This window comes from Rhodnius prolixus, unplaced genomic scaffold (assembly GCF_049639745.1).
Source record: "Rhodnius prolixus isolate KJV_2025 unplaced genomic scaffold, Rpr scaffold_3, whole genome shotgun sequence".
Classification (NCBI taxonomy): Eukaryota; Metazoa; Arthropoda; class Insecta; order Hemiptera; family Reduviidae; genus Rhodnius; species Rhodnius prolixus.
The window spans coordinates 37,542,712-37,555,340 of NW_027411603.1; the positions used below are offsets into that span (position 1 = coordinate 37,542,712).

Consider the following 12,629-nt stretch of genomic DNA (forward strand, 5'->3'; position numbering starts at 1 on the left):
GTTAAAAAAGGAACTCATTTGTGATTTCTGATTATTTTAACGGGAAAGTTGAAATTGAGGTGCACTGCATTTAACTTTGAAGGATAATACGCCACTGTTTCAAAACCGTCAAGAAACAGCGTATAAAAACAGATTGAATATTCTAGATGTTAATGAACATACTTACAACTTATGCGGGAAAAAGTACTAATTGAGGAAATAGAGGAACAAATAATACTTTTGAAATATGGTTTTTAATACTTGGTTTCATTTCATGAAATCAAATTACAAATGTTATTTTTCTTTTTAACTAATAGTCCAAACATAACCATTTTTAAATAACTTGCGACAAACAATTAATTTTGTATACATATGGTACTGGTGACAATAAACACTTCCTTTTAAATATTTTGTTGCTCCACATTTCATTTAAATAACTTTATACAGTAGAAATAATATTCTCTTTTTAAGTAACACTTAAAAATTCTAATTAAACAACAAAGGTGGAATGTGTTTGGATAATAGTTACTTTTTAACAAAAAATTTTAAAATAAATTATAAAATGAAAATTCAGAAAAAATAGGCAATTCCAAAGTAAACTTACATTTGCCTGATTTAAAAAGCAAACCAAAAAAAGCTACATGATTTTCAAGTTTTTTCCTTATTTTTTTACATCCATAATAACATACAGTGGAATGGAAACCTACAGATCTATTATAATTAAACTTCTGTTAAATTCATTATATAATATTTTTATCACATCCTTTCTCAATCTTACTCGGGTGTTCACTAAATTAATTTCGGGCTGTACACAAATAAGCTATTTATTATTTATTTTATATTATTTTTGCTTCTACATCAAATATATATTTCGTTCCGCCCCCATAAAATGGTCATTTACTTATTATATTTATTACATTTAAAAAAATTTGTTAATCTTCCCAAAATGAAACTTCCTTAAGAGGAAGAGAGAGATAAAGTTAAAATAATGAACAATGATTGAATGTTAACAAAGAAAATTAAAGCCTTTACTTAGATAAGTCCAATATTGTTAATTAAATCTTTAATGTATATTATATATCTATATGTACAAAACACATAAATTGAAAGCATCATATTTTTCTGAAAATAACTTCTAAGTAGCACTCTCATTAATTGTATTTTTATATTCATATCGTAACAATACTTTTTCTTTTGATGCAAATTAGGCTTTACGTTTTGAACTCAACAAGTACAAAATTATACATCAATATATTTTTAAAACTACGCATTTTTTTTTTTATTCTTTATTTTTTTTAATCTGCAAGAATGGTGAGATAAAAAAAGACAACAAATATTCAATCGTGCAGTAATAATATCATGGTAGTACTATATAGATTGCATTTTTAAATATTGTTATATTATGATTGCACTTAAAAATAATATTGTCACTTAATTTTTTAAAATACAACACCATCGGAAACTTAATTTTGAAATCTTAAAAGTCAGACAGTTTGGCTTTAAATAATAAACATTGGTTAAGGATTATAATTATAACAGATTTTATTTATAGTTATTACATTGATTTTTTTAAACTGACTCATATATTTAATATTAAAAATTATCATCTTTTTTCATTTCATAAGAAATGATATTTTAACAAATCACTTCCACCAAAATACATGGCGCAACAAAAAAAAAAAAAACGATAAATGAGATTTTTTTGATTACTTTTTGTGACTGTATCCTTTTTACAAGGTACTGCTGCTTCTCTTAATACTCAAACACCTCTTCGGTTTCTGTTTCTGTTGGAAACGGTTCGGTTCTGTTTCGTGGTTTATATCCCATGAGGATGAATACCCTCTCAACAAAGCCTCGAGAAATAAGATCATCAGCCATGTAAATGACCCCACTAGGGAGGTCGTAAATTGGAAGTATTTATAAATCTCACATTAGGTGAGATTAAGATCCAAACATTGCTGACACAGTAAATTCGGAAGACTGTGATGGGCGAGACATAAAGCCAGAATGGCAAATTGTGAGGTGCCCACAGAATGTTACACGTTGAAAAAGAAGAGAGTTGATTGCCCCAAACTTAGGGTGTGCAGATGGGATAAGAACTACGCTCATGTCCTGTTAAACATAAAGAACTGGATGATAATAAAATGCAGCTTCCATTCTAAATTAAGTTGTAGTGAATGAAAACTATTTTGTTTACTAAATTTTTAAATCAAATTGAATTAAATAAAACGTTTGTTAAGGATTGAATTTACAAATGAAGATAATTTATAAATGAGATAATCAAATAGTATTTAGTAAAAACTATGCTAAATACAAAATTCCTTTTGCTTCCAACAAAAAGACATCCGTCTGACAGAAAGATTACAATAATTAAGCTCCATAATTTGTATATTTTTATATAGATATTTATATAAATTAATATGTTATACATTTAATTATACAGTATGTATATATTCATTGAATATTTATATATATGTATATATATTTTTTCTTTCTATATAATTTTTAATTAATACTTAAAAAAAATCGTACTTAATTTATAAATTTTATAATACACATCAGTAACAATAAGAAACATACTATGTTTCTAAAATAAATAATATAATCTTAAACTAATACTTCTATGCAACAAAATAGAATCATTCACAGAAATAGATCACCACATAATGTAATTATTTAAATATGTTCATATACGATGTACTTTAATATTCAATTAAAAATAAAAATACGATAAGAGTCTCATTTATATATTTACAAAGAAAAAAAAAAATGGCAAAAAATATTTAGAATTTAAAAAACAATATAAACAGAAATATTAGAATACGAAGAAAAGTTTCATAAATTCCTACTTAAAAACTAGAAAAAAAAAACTTTTTCGTTGGCATTTATTAGTATTCCATTTCTTTTTAATATCAAACTACGATATACCCCAATTGTTTCTCGCATAATTTTAAAAATTAAAAATATTCTACTATTTTTACGTTTCTTTTTCTTCTATTGTGTACAAACAAATGTTTTTTCGCTATGTTTTATTACAATCAATTAATTTTTAAGTTTAAAACACAAAAAAATAAATTAAATAAATCAATAAAGTAAAAAAAGATAAAGGACCACAACTGACATTAAATTTTGTTTTATTAAATTCTAAAGTAGGAAGATATCATAAAATAATTTTTCTTGTATCATTATCATCAATTTTCTTTTCGTTAAGCAAAAATGAAGTAACAATGCCGCTTTATTATTATTTTTTCTTTTTTTTTTGTATTATTTTTTTTTTTTTAATTAGGCACATGGAAGGGGGTGAGAGGAATTTTTGCCTACAAACAGAAAATATTTGTTTGTTTTGGTTAAAGTAATCAAACAAAACAGTAGGCTAGAGGATTATATATTACACTTAGCTGGTAACAGGTGACTGCAATAGCCAAAGCTTGTACCATTCTCAATTAATTATCTTTATTTACAGGCCTCAGGTCCACTTAAATTCCTGAAAATAATAAATATAGTTTATTAAATCACAGGCGTACCAAAACAGCAAGTACATAATATTCATTGTAGTCAGTCTACAGTAGATTATTTAAAAACTGACATCATTATTTAAAAATAAAAATATATATAAAAAAAATGCATCACAATGTTATTACTGTATTGTTTCTTAATGAAATAATATTCAAAGACTTGCGATGAAGCAGAAAACTTGAGAAAAAGAGAATAATAAATTTTACTTTGGTATGAACCTCTTTTTTGACTGCCTATCTTGGGAACAGGATCCACCATAACGTCTAATCTAAATTACAACAGATTTCTCAGAGTTCTGAGATGACTTTAATTAATTTCCTTCATCAAATTATTGACTGTTACTCTTTTTTTTTATCGAAGATCTCTAACATTATTTCAATTACCTAAATTTCATTGTTATGACTTAATTTCATCTAATATGTATTTAAATTTAATTTAATTAAAAAAAAAAAAAAAAAAAAATTATGCAAATTTACACAAACTGGAAATATTAAGAGGGAAGGGATTAGCTATGAGGTTAGCATACTGGACTCCCACGCGGAGGTCCCGGGTTCGAATCCAGCAGCTGACCCTTAGATTTTCTCTTCCTAGGAGCTTCTTACAGCTCACTGTCCGGTGATGTACAGTGTTGTCTGTAACGAGAGAACACTGTCCGGAGGCCGGCAGTGCACTGAAAAAAGCTCCGGGCGCCAATAACCTAAGATGTTGACGCGCCCTAAATCATACAAAAAAAAAAAAATTAAGGGAAGAAATAATTAGCACTCTTAGTTGTTGTACAAGCTAAGTTTTACTTTTGCAGAGTCCTGTTTATCTAAAATGAGATTAACCTTAAGTAGAAAGAAGAGTATCCGATGAAATGTCTCATATTTATTTAATATAGTTATCTAAAAACAACTTTTAGAGAATTTAGTTTTTTGCTATTTAGTTTTTGAACAAATTTAACAAAATTCTTAAGAGCAAAAGCTGAAGTGGAGACAAAGGGATAAAGGGTGAGATGATTTCTTATGCCCTTCGTTCAATCTGGTAATTTTTGAACATTTTCTATGTAGATCCTATAACTAGAATGTCCCCTACAATTCGAACTTTACAGGCAATCTCTCTTATTACGTATTCCACTGTTATGGTCTGTAATTCATTAGTGGCATGCACGTTCCGGTACAGTTCATCAGTTCCGTGGTGCAATGTAAAAATATAATATATTAAGCAATGAAGGTCTTAGAAGAAGAGAAAATCTAGGGGAGCCCTTTTGTATACGACGTCAGGACCCTTGCATGTGTCACTACTGAGATGTAATTAATTTCTTAATGAGTAAAAGTAAAGTAGGTAAAGTAGTCGCCTATTTTTTCAGGCGGGGCTTAACGTCCAACTACCATTTACTTATGTTGTCGTGGACGAAGGCAACTAGCAAACGTACTTTACTATTTCTCATTTAACCATTAAATAAAATCCAAGGCCAAGACCGGGAATCAAACCCAGTACCACAATGCATATTAGCTTTGCAGGTCTCGCCTCTTAACCCGCTCGGCTACCGTGGCGCCTTAATTTCTTAATGATAAGTTACTGTTTACATCCATCTTCAGGAATCTGTTCAAAAACAAAAAAAAAATACCTAATTACACGAAAGAAAAAATTAAAGAAGATCACAACCTTATTTCTTCTAAAGTTTTTCCCAGTAAAACAGGACTCTACAAAAGATATCTTTTGCAATGACATTTCTGGACAACATTCTTCACAATACCTAAAACTTAATAAGAAAAAAAGCAGTGGCGGCAAACAGTTCCTTGTATTTTATTAGTAGCCATAAATGTATAATTAAATTAGTATAAATCTATGTGCTACAGCCTCATTTCATTGGATTTTTTTTCTCTTAAAGGAAAGGTAAGACTATTGCGAAATGAATGTACTAAAAGTCGGAATTTCTACTTCATTGATTTATTTTATTATTTACAATGAAATGGTTTTTTACAAGGTCTAAACAAAATCTCGAAACTCATGGAAGGATTCCCTTCCTTCTGGTCTAAACAAATAATAAATCTTAACAATAATGTCAATTTGATTATCAGCAATTTTCGGTACTGTGCTGAAATCAATGTGAATGACAGACCATAGTATTGATACAAACGTTCACGATGGGGAAAATTTAAAAAATCTCTTTTCTTGCTTAGAGAACCTCAAAATACGAATCTCTAATTTTAAGTAAGAGAGAAGGGAAAGAAAATTACAAAATATTCAAAACTTGAAATTCAAATATGCTACAAAAATTTGCCAAACCAACTGTACATGTTATTATAATTACTAGAATTTATAGTACAATAGAATATTGAGCTTTTGGTGACTGAATCATTTATCCAAAAGGAAGAAAAATTATTACCAATTTCAGTCTTAATTGTTTTTATTATTTTTTGCTGATGTTACGTCCTAGGAACTTGGTCATCTTCAGAGCAGTGGAATATGTTATCCAGCAACAGAATTATAATGTATATTAATTTTATCGAAAAAATAGTTCACAAAATATCAAATTAATGTTCATTATAATTGTTACTGTAAAATACATATGTTCCACAGTCCTCAGATGACCTGAATCCTAAGGTCAAAAGCTTTGCTAAAAATTAAAAAAAAAAATACGACTGAAATTAGCAATTTTTCTTCCTTTTAGAATGTATGGGTTAAAATGAATTGGCAAATTTCAGGCCGCCACTGCAAAAGCAAGTAGAAAAATAAAATCAAACACAGGTGATTCACAGGATGTAAAATTACCTGTTGTTCATAGAGCTCCAAAAGGATCGAGCTCTTGTTGTTGTTGCTGTGGTTGAACAGTTGCAGGCATTTGTCTTGGAGAGCCCATACCACCAGCCATTATGCCCTACACCATATAAACCTAATGAGTGCTATACAATATTTACACAAGAAATCCAAATATATAATGTTTATATGAATGTAATTATTAATATAATAATAATATACACTAATCTAAATTTAATTGAAAATAAAACCTATATAGCACTCATTAAATGTTAGGCTACATTTTTATTATTCATTAGTTTACGTGTATATACAAGAAGCTGAAAGGTTTCATCAGTTAAGCAATACAGTAGAAGAATTTTTTGTTCATATTCGAATCGCAGCAGTTTAGAGAGATTAAGGGTAAATCTATGAGAGATTGATTTCTTTGGAAAAATGCTAAAAGGTAACAATATCATTCATTTTATTGTAAGGGATAAGCTTGAAGATAACAGAATATAGGTAAGATAAAGCAGCAGATGAAGGGAAGAAACCAAACATAATAAAATGAAATTTTATTAGGTAAAAGAAAATTTTTAGAAGAATGAACATTTTTAGTGGAGGTGAACATTAATAAGCAATGAATTTGAAAATTTAATCTATTTCTCTTTTTTTATTATTCCACAGATGATTGTTTCACCTAAATCATCTAAAATGAGAAGAAATGTGAGTCATTATGAGTACAAATGGTAAATTATCTTTTACATCATGAAACACAAAATTTCAATATATTTACTAAAATTGTTTTTTATTTTCATTTTATGGCAAATAAGATTGCAAGTAGAATATGTATAATTCAAACAGAAAATATTATATTGTGGGCACTTCTTGATTTTAATAAAAATTAGTTTACTTCTATAATTTATTGTTGAGAAGAGAACAAGGGACCACAGGATGTTGGAGGAGACTGAAACAAATTGTTATAATAAACTAAAAAAAAAAAAAAAAAAAAAAAAAACTGATTAGGTACAAACAAACAGTTTTTCTACTAAATAACACCCTAACTAACCTTTCATAAATATGCCTCTCCCAACAATTTAAGGGTTGTGATCTGACTTTTACTTATTTTAGCAATTGCAAGAAACACTCTTGGAAAAGTACTATTAAATCAATTTTTATGTAGCAGTTTGTTCAACCCGAGTACTGTGTATCAGAAAGTCTAAAAGTGGAGGATCCCTGTTTGAACTTCTAGAACCGGTAAAACGACAACGGAGAATAACAAAACATAAAATTAAGAAACAAATTTTTTAAAAATCATATCTAAGGTATTATATATTGAATTCGTCAAAATTAGAAGGAAAGCCATTTTAAACAGATTAAGTAGTATAATTACCCAAAGACTACTATTCGACCGCAGAAACTTTTCAATATCTTAAAGACTGAATGCTTCGTAGCCTAATTTTAAGTACTCTCTAATATATTCTAAGGACTAATGTTTTCTAGTTATTTTGCAACATTATATGTTACCATTTGACTCTCAATCTATTTCATGAAAAATGATAAATAACATTTTAAACTTGTACATAGTATTCTTAAACATATGAAATGTAAAATTAAAAAAATTAAGAAAATGGAAGATGCGATAATACATAAAATAAAGAAATTCATGCTGAAATTTATCAGAAAGATGAAAGTTCATGCTATCAAAAAGATATAAAGGTATGATAACAAATGGTAACATTCGCTAAACAACATCAGACATTCATTCCCTCCAACTTACCATATGGTGGTGCAAGTTGCTGAATTGCGGTGTGCTCATCATGCCTTGTCCCTGGAAATAAACAATGTCTGCAATCGTGCAACTATAAGGCAAGCAATACCTAACTACTAGTTATAAACAAATTAAATCATTTTTTTTTATTATTATCATCGTTTTCTTTTAAACGAACCTTATTTATTTACTTTTAATGGTCAATTTGTAAAACTTTAAATTCGATTTATGATTTAAAACAAAGAATTTAAGAATATTCAACTAAGTATATAAATATTATTTGTAACACTGTATTATTTAAACTCAACTAAAAACTAAAATTGGTTTTCGCTTATTGTGTTAAATGAGATAGAAAACATTTGAATTATTATTTGTTTTTTATGTATTTTTAAAAATGTAGTAAGGTCCGAAATGCTAGACAGTATCGTTATTTGTATCCATCGAAGCAAGTTTTTTTTTTTTTATGGTTCTGACCAGTTGTGAAGTTTTATCCATCATCACAGAGTTTAATTTATTAGTAAAGAATTTGATTTCCCATTATGATTCTGCCATACACAGAGTCAGCAAATGTAGTGTGTTTCAGCAACAGTGGTAATCAAATTACACCAAACTAATATATCTACTACCGATAATGGATGAACAGCCTAAACCGGTCAGAAACGTAAAATACACGCGTGCTGCAACTGATAAAATGAATGAAACGTATGTATCTTAATTTATTTGTACACTATTTTATATCTAACGATGTGGAATATAAACCCTCAAAAAAAGCATGATTGCAATAAACATCAAATGTTTGTGGTTTTGAATTTTGATTACCAAACTTTTCATTTTACAGAAATTAAGGAAAAACATTAAGCTTTACACAATGAGTTTCATCAGTGTAGCCGTTTCTTAATTTTATTAATACATACAGATATTTACTTAAAAACTCATAAAATGGAGAAGTGTCATAAAATTTGTTTTATATTTCTAACCGAATTTTATTTTCGTGTTTTTTTTTTTAGTTTTCACAAGATATACACTTCAAAAATAGTTTTTAGAACTGGTGTTTCGCGTGTAATTCAAATTTGAAAAAAATTTTAAGTACCACAATGAAAATCATTGAATGAAAAGATCTTGGTTATTTTTTAATAGCTCCGACGACCTTTAAATGTTTATGATTGCATACAAGTAGACTAAAATTTATATTTAAAAATATTTTTTCAAGAAAAGTAATTTTGTTGACCGTTTAGGGGGAAAGGGTTATTAGGCTCTCCTCTTAAATGTCATTTTAGGGTAATCTATCACTTACACAGTATTGACGAGGATCAAATGAATTATTTAATATGGTTCAATCCAAAGAACGAATTTCCTGATGTGTTTTCCGTTTTCAACGATTTCCTTACTTTCGTTTGAACTTTGTTTTATGAAAGCTGCTGTTAAGGAAGGATTGTTGACCGTCAAAATTGACCTCATCAAAAGTCCATTATCATTAATAACATGAATTATTACCACCAAATATTCAGTAAAAATTCTAAGTTAAACCTCGAAAACTGAAGAGAGAGCAGGTCTTATGAGTATTCATCCTGATATATAAATTTTTTGTTTAGTTTTTTACATCAGAATATTATAAAAGGAAAGGATAAAAAATAATAATGATGATTTAATTTCCTACTTTAAAAAATCAGTAAAAATAAATCTATCTCAATTTTTAATTCGAAAAAAGAAGTGCTAAAACTAATATTACAAAATCGAAACTTTGCAAAAAAATAAGGTGTTCAAGTTTTAACATGCAAATAGGCACAAAAATAGATTTGTGCTGTTTTAATGTAATGTTTGAACTGTTATTGAATAATATAAAGAAAGCATAACAATTCTGTCTTGTGGAGAATTAAAATAAAAGCAGTTTGCAAACTGAAGCTGTTTCATAAAATGCGCATGCTAAAAGAAAATTTTAAAAACGTAAGGTATTTCTTTACATATTTGGGATTTCCAATTTTGGTAAAAATTTTATTCTAATTTTCTGTATAAATATGTACATGTGTACGAATCTTAATTATATATCTTCATTTGTACATTTGAAATCAATGGTTAATTTAAAATAAATATTAAAACAAAAGCTTTTCTTTTATAAAAAATTGAAATGAATTTTTCATAAAAATTTTCATCAAAACCAGTGACTGCAGATATAATAAACAAATATAGTAAAACCAATTTCAGGCTAAGTTGATATGAATCTATATTTATAATAAATAAATTTAAAATGAGATAACTAACATTATTACATGATTATATAGTGCTTACATGCAAAATAAAATATTTGTATTTACCATTGGCCGATAATTAGCGCCTGTAGTAGCAGCCATTGGTTGAGGGCTCCATCCAGTTCCTCCGCCACTCTTTGCTGAATTCTTAGGAGAATTCCACTGCATTCCTCTAAACACAAGAGTTTTGCAATTAGAAGTCTTATTTTGGTTTATTGTAAGCAACTTATTTTTTGAAATCAAGTAATTACTATAATTTATCTATTACTACTAATATCAATTTTTAAGAGAAAAGTGAAGATCAATTTGGGAGCCAGTACTTTTAAACGCCATGAATGCCGTTTCTGAAATGAAATAGTAGTAGAGGAAGGCTCTGTTTCTAAAAGTATTGCTGATCAACAGGCTCTCAAAACTTTTCATGTAATTTGGCGTGTTCGACTCAATCAAAAACCTCTACCTGCTTCTAGCAGCTGGATTGATTCCTAAATTAAAATTCATATAAACTTTCAAGAACGTGACAAGAAACCATTCAAAAAAAGAGCACTTCTTGAAGTGTTCAAAAGCTTTTTTTCTAAAACCTACTAATTTTAGTTTCAAAAACTATTATTAATTTCGCTGAAAATTCGAATTTATGTTGATAATCCAAACACCCTCTAATATAGAAGTTAACAGTACCATGAAATTGCGAAGAGATCAACGAAGCCATTGAAGACATATTCTTTCATCTTTATTACATCACCTTTTAAAGTAAAATTTGAAGAGTTGAAACAATTAATTATTTTTTGTGAATTAATTAAACTGAGACTTATGTAAATTTAATTTTAAATTGTCCTGTTTGTTCGAAAAAGTCAATTTCACATTTTTACAGCATCAGAACCGAAGATGTTAAAACTACTCACTGGTTAGCGCCCCAGATCAAAGCAGAAGAAGAAGTTTGTGAATTTAATGATAAACATACTTTTGTACGGGTTGGTTTCCTTTGTTGATAGTTAAATTTTCAGCAAGCATGGCTAAACTTGTATCAAGGTCTCCCGTCAGAACTTTACCTCCTTGTGTTTCCGCTCCTAAACAGAAAATAAAAATAATTCATATTTTTATTAACAATAATACAATCAGTAATGTAAAAAAAACAACCCAGAACAGTATAAATAATATTGCACCTTTAGCCTAATATTGCAACGAACTGTCGGATTGTTCTTGAAGATAAATTTTATTTAAATGTACCTAAAAAATCCTACGCGATACACATGACACTTCTTTTTCTTACGCAGGTTTTAAAAATGTATAATATATCGATGATTTTATTTTCTTAAAACATTTGTTTTTATTTTTTTCTGGCCAGTTTAAGACTCATCTTACAAAACAAAACAAAAATTGATTTCAGGTTCTAAGTACTAAGATTATAAAGATACTTTATAAAAGGAAGTCTAAAAACCTGAAGAATAGATTTCTGAAGATGGATGAACATCTGTAACAGTTCAGAACGATAGAAAAGAATTGTACTATGGCACGTAAAAATAATCGATGTAACGTTAAATGTTTTTATTTCAATATTTGTAAGATTATAAAGATTTTTACAGCGGTTGTACTTTTCTTAAGAGGAAAAATGCTTATTAAAGAAAATAATGCTTTCTGTAATGTTCAGATTATCATATTCCATCATACATTCAAGAATTTAAAAATTACCTATAATTTGAATTTGTTTCATTACGTAGTTAGAACTTCTATTATCTGAACACTTAAATGAAAAGTGACATCTAAATACAAAGCTGTATTTTATGTATTATAAATTCATCTATAAAATATTTCTTTCTTTAAAGAAAAAAATAACATGACTGCATCCTCGCAAGTTATCTAAGAAGATAACTTATGAGGATAACATCAAGAACCAAATATTTAGTTACATACCTCTGCTTAATTTCTTCTCCTATGAATTCAACTCATTTTTATTATTTCATTTTAAAACTAAAATGAAATAAGAAATTTCATTTTAAAACTAAAATGAAATAAGAACTCATTAAAAATTGTTTAAAATGCAACAGGCACTTGCAGACATGCACTAAACTTTAAATAACTTGCAAGGCGCTCGGAACCGAAAAATTATTTTAAAATAAATATTTATTCAAATATTTATTATGGTTAGAATACAAAAATCTTCATTGATTTTAGAAATTTGAAATAAAAAAAAGCATATTAAAGGAAGTGTTCAGTGCACATATGCTCAAACCGTCACATTTTTTCCAAATAATTTTACTGAATCAAATGCATACAAGCATTCTAAGGTAATGCAAACTATTCCTAAGATCGGTCAGTATAATAATGAATGAATTAACTTTTAAAGTAGTGTTACAACTATCAAATAAACTTTATAGAAAATTTAACCAAATTAATGAAAC

The 12,629-nt window shown here is 27.8% G+C and overlaps 1 protein-coding gene across 14 annotated transcripts in view; it reads right to left on the bottom strand.

Annotated features, from left to right (window-relative positions):
• Positions 1 to 214: 214 nt before the first annotated feature.
• The window catches only part of lap (phosphatidylinositol-binding clathrin assembly protein lap), a 142,258-nt gene continuing 129,843 nt past the window's right edge, over positions 215 to 12,629 (bottom strand). For 7 of the 14 annotated variants that reach the window (XM_074124719.1, XM_074124716.1, XM_074124717.1 and 4 more), the window contains 5 exons: positions 11,192 to 11,297; positions 10,300 to 10,405; positions 7,997 to 8,078; positions 6,253 to 6,358; positions 215 to 3,463 (listed from right to left, as the gene is read on the bottom strand). In XM_074124719.1, the coding sequence (XP_073980820.1) occupies positions 3,433 to 3,463; positions 6,253 to 6,358; positions 7,997 to 8,078; positions 10,300 to 10,405; positions 11,192 to 11,297 (431 nt within the window). In that variant the 3' untranslated portion in view covers positions 215 to 3,432. The remainder of the gene's footprint in view (positions 3,464 to 6,252; positions 6,359 to 7,996; positions 8,079 to 10,299; positions 10,406 to 11,191; positions 11,298 to 12,629) is intronic. The other 7 variants (XM_074124718.1, XM_074124729.1, XM_074124725.1 and 4 more) reach the window with 4 other exon arrangements.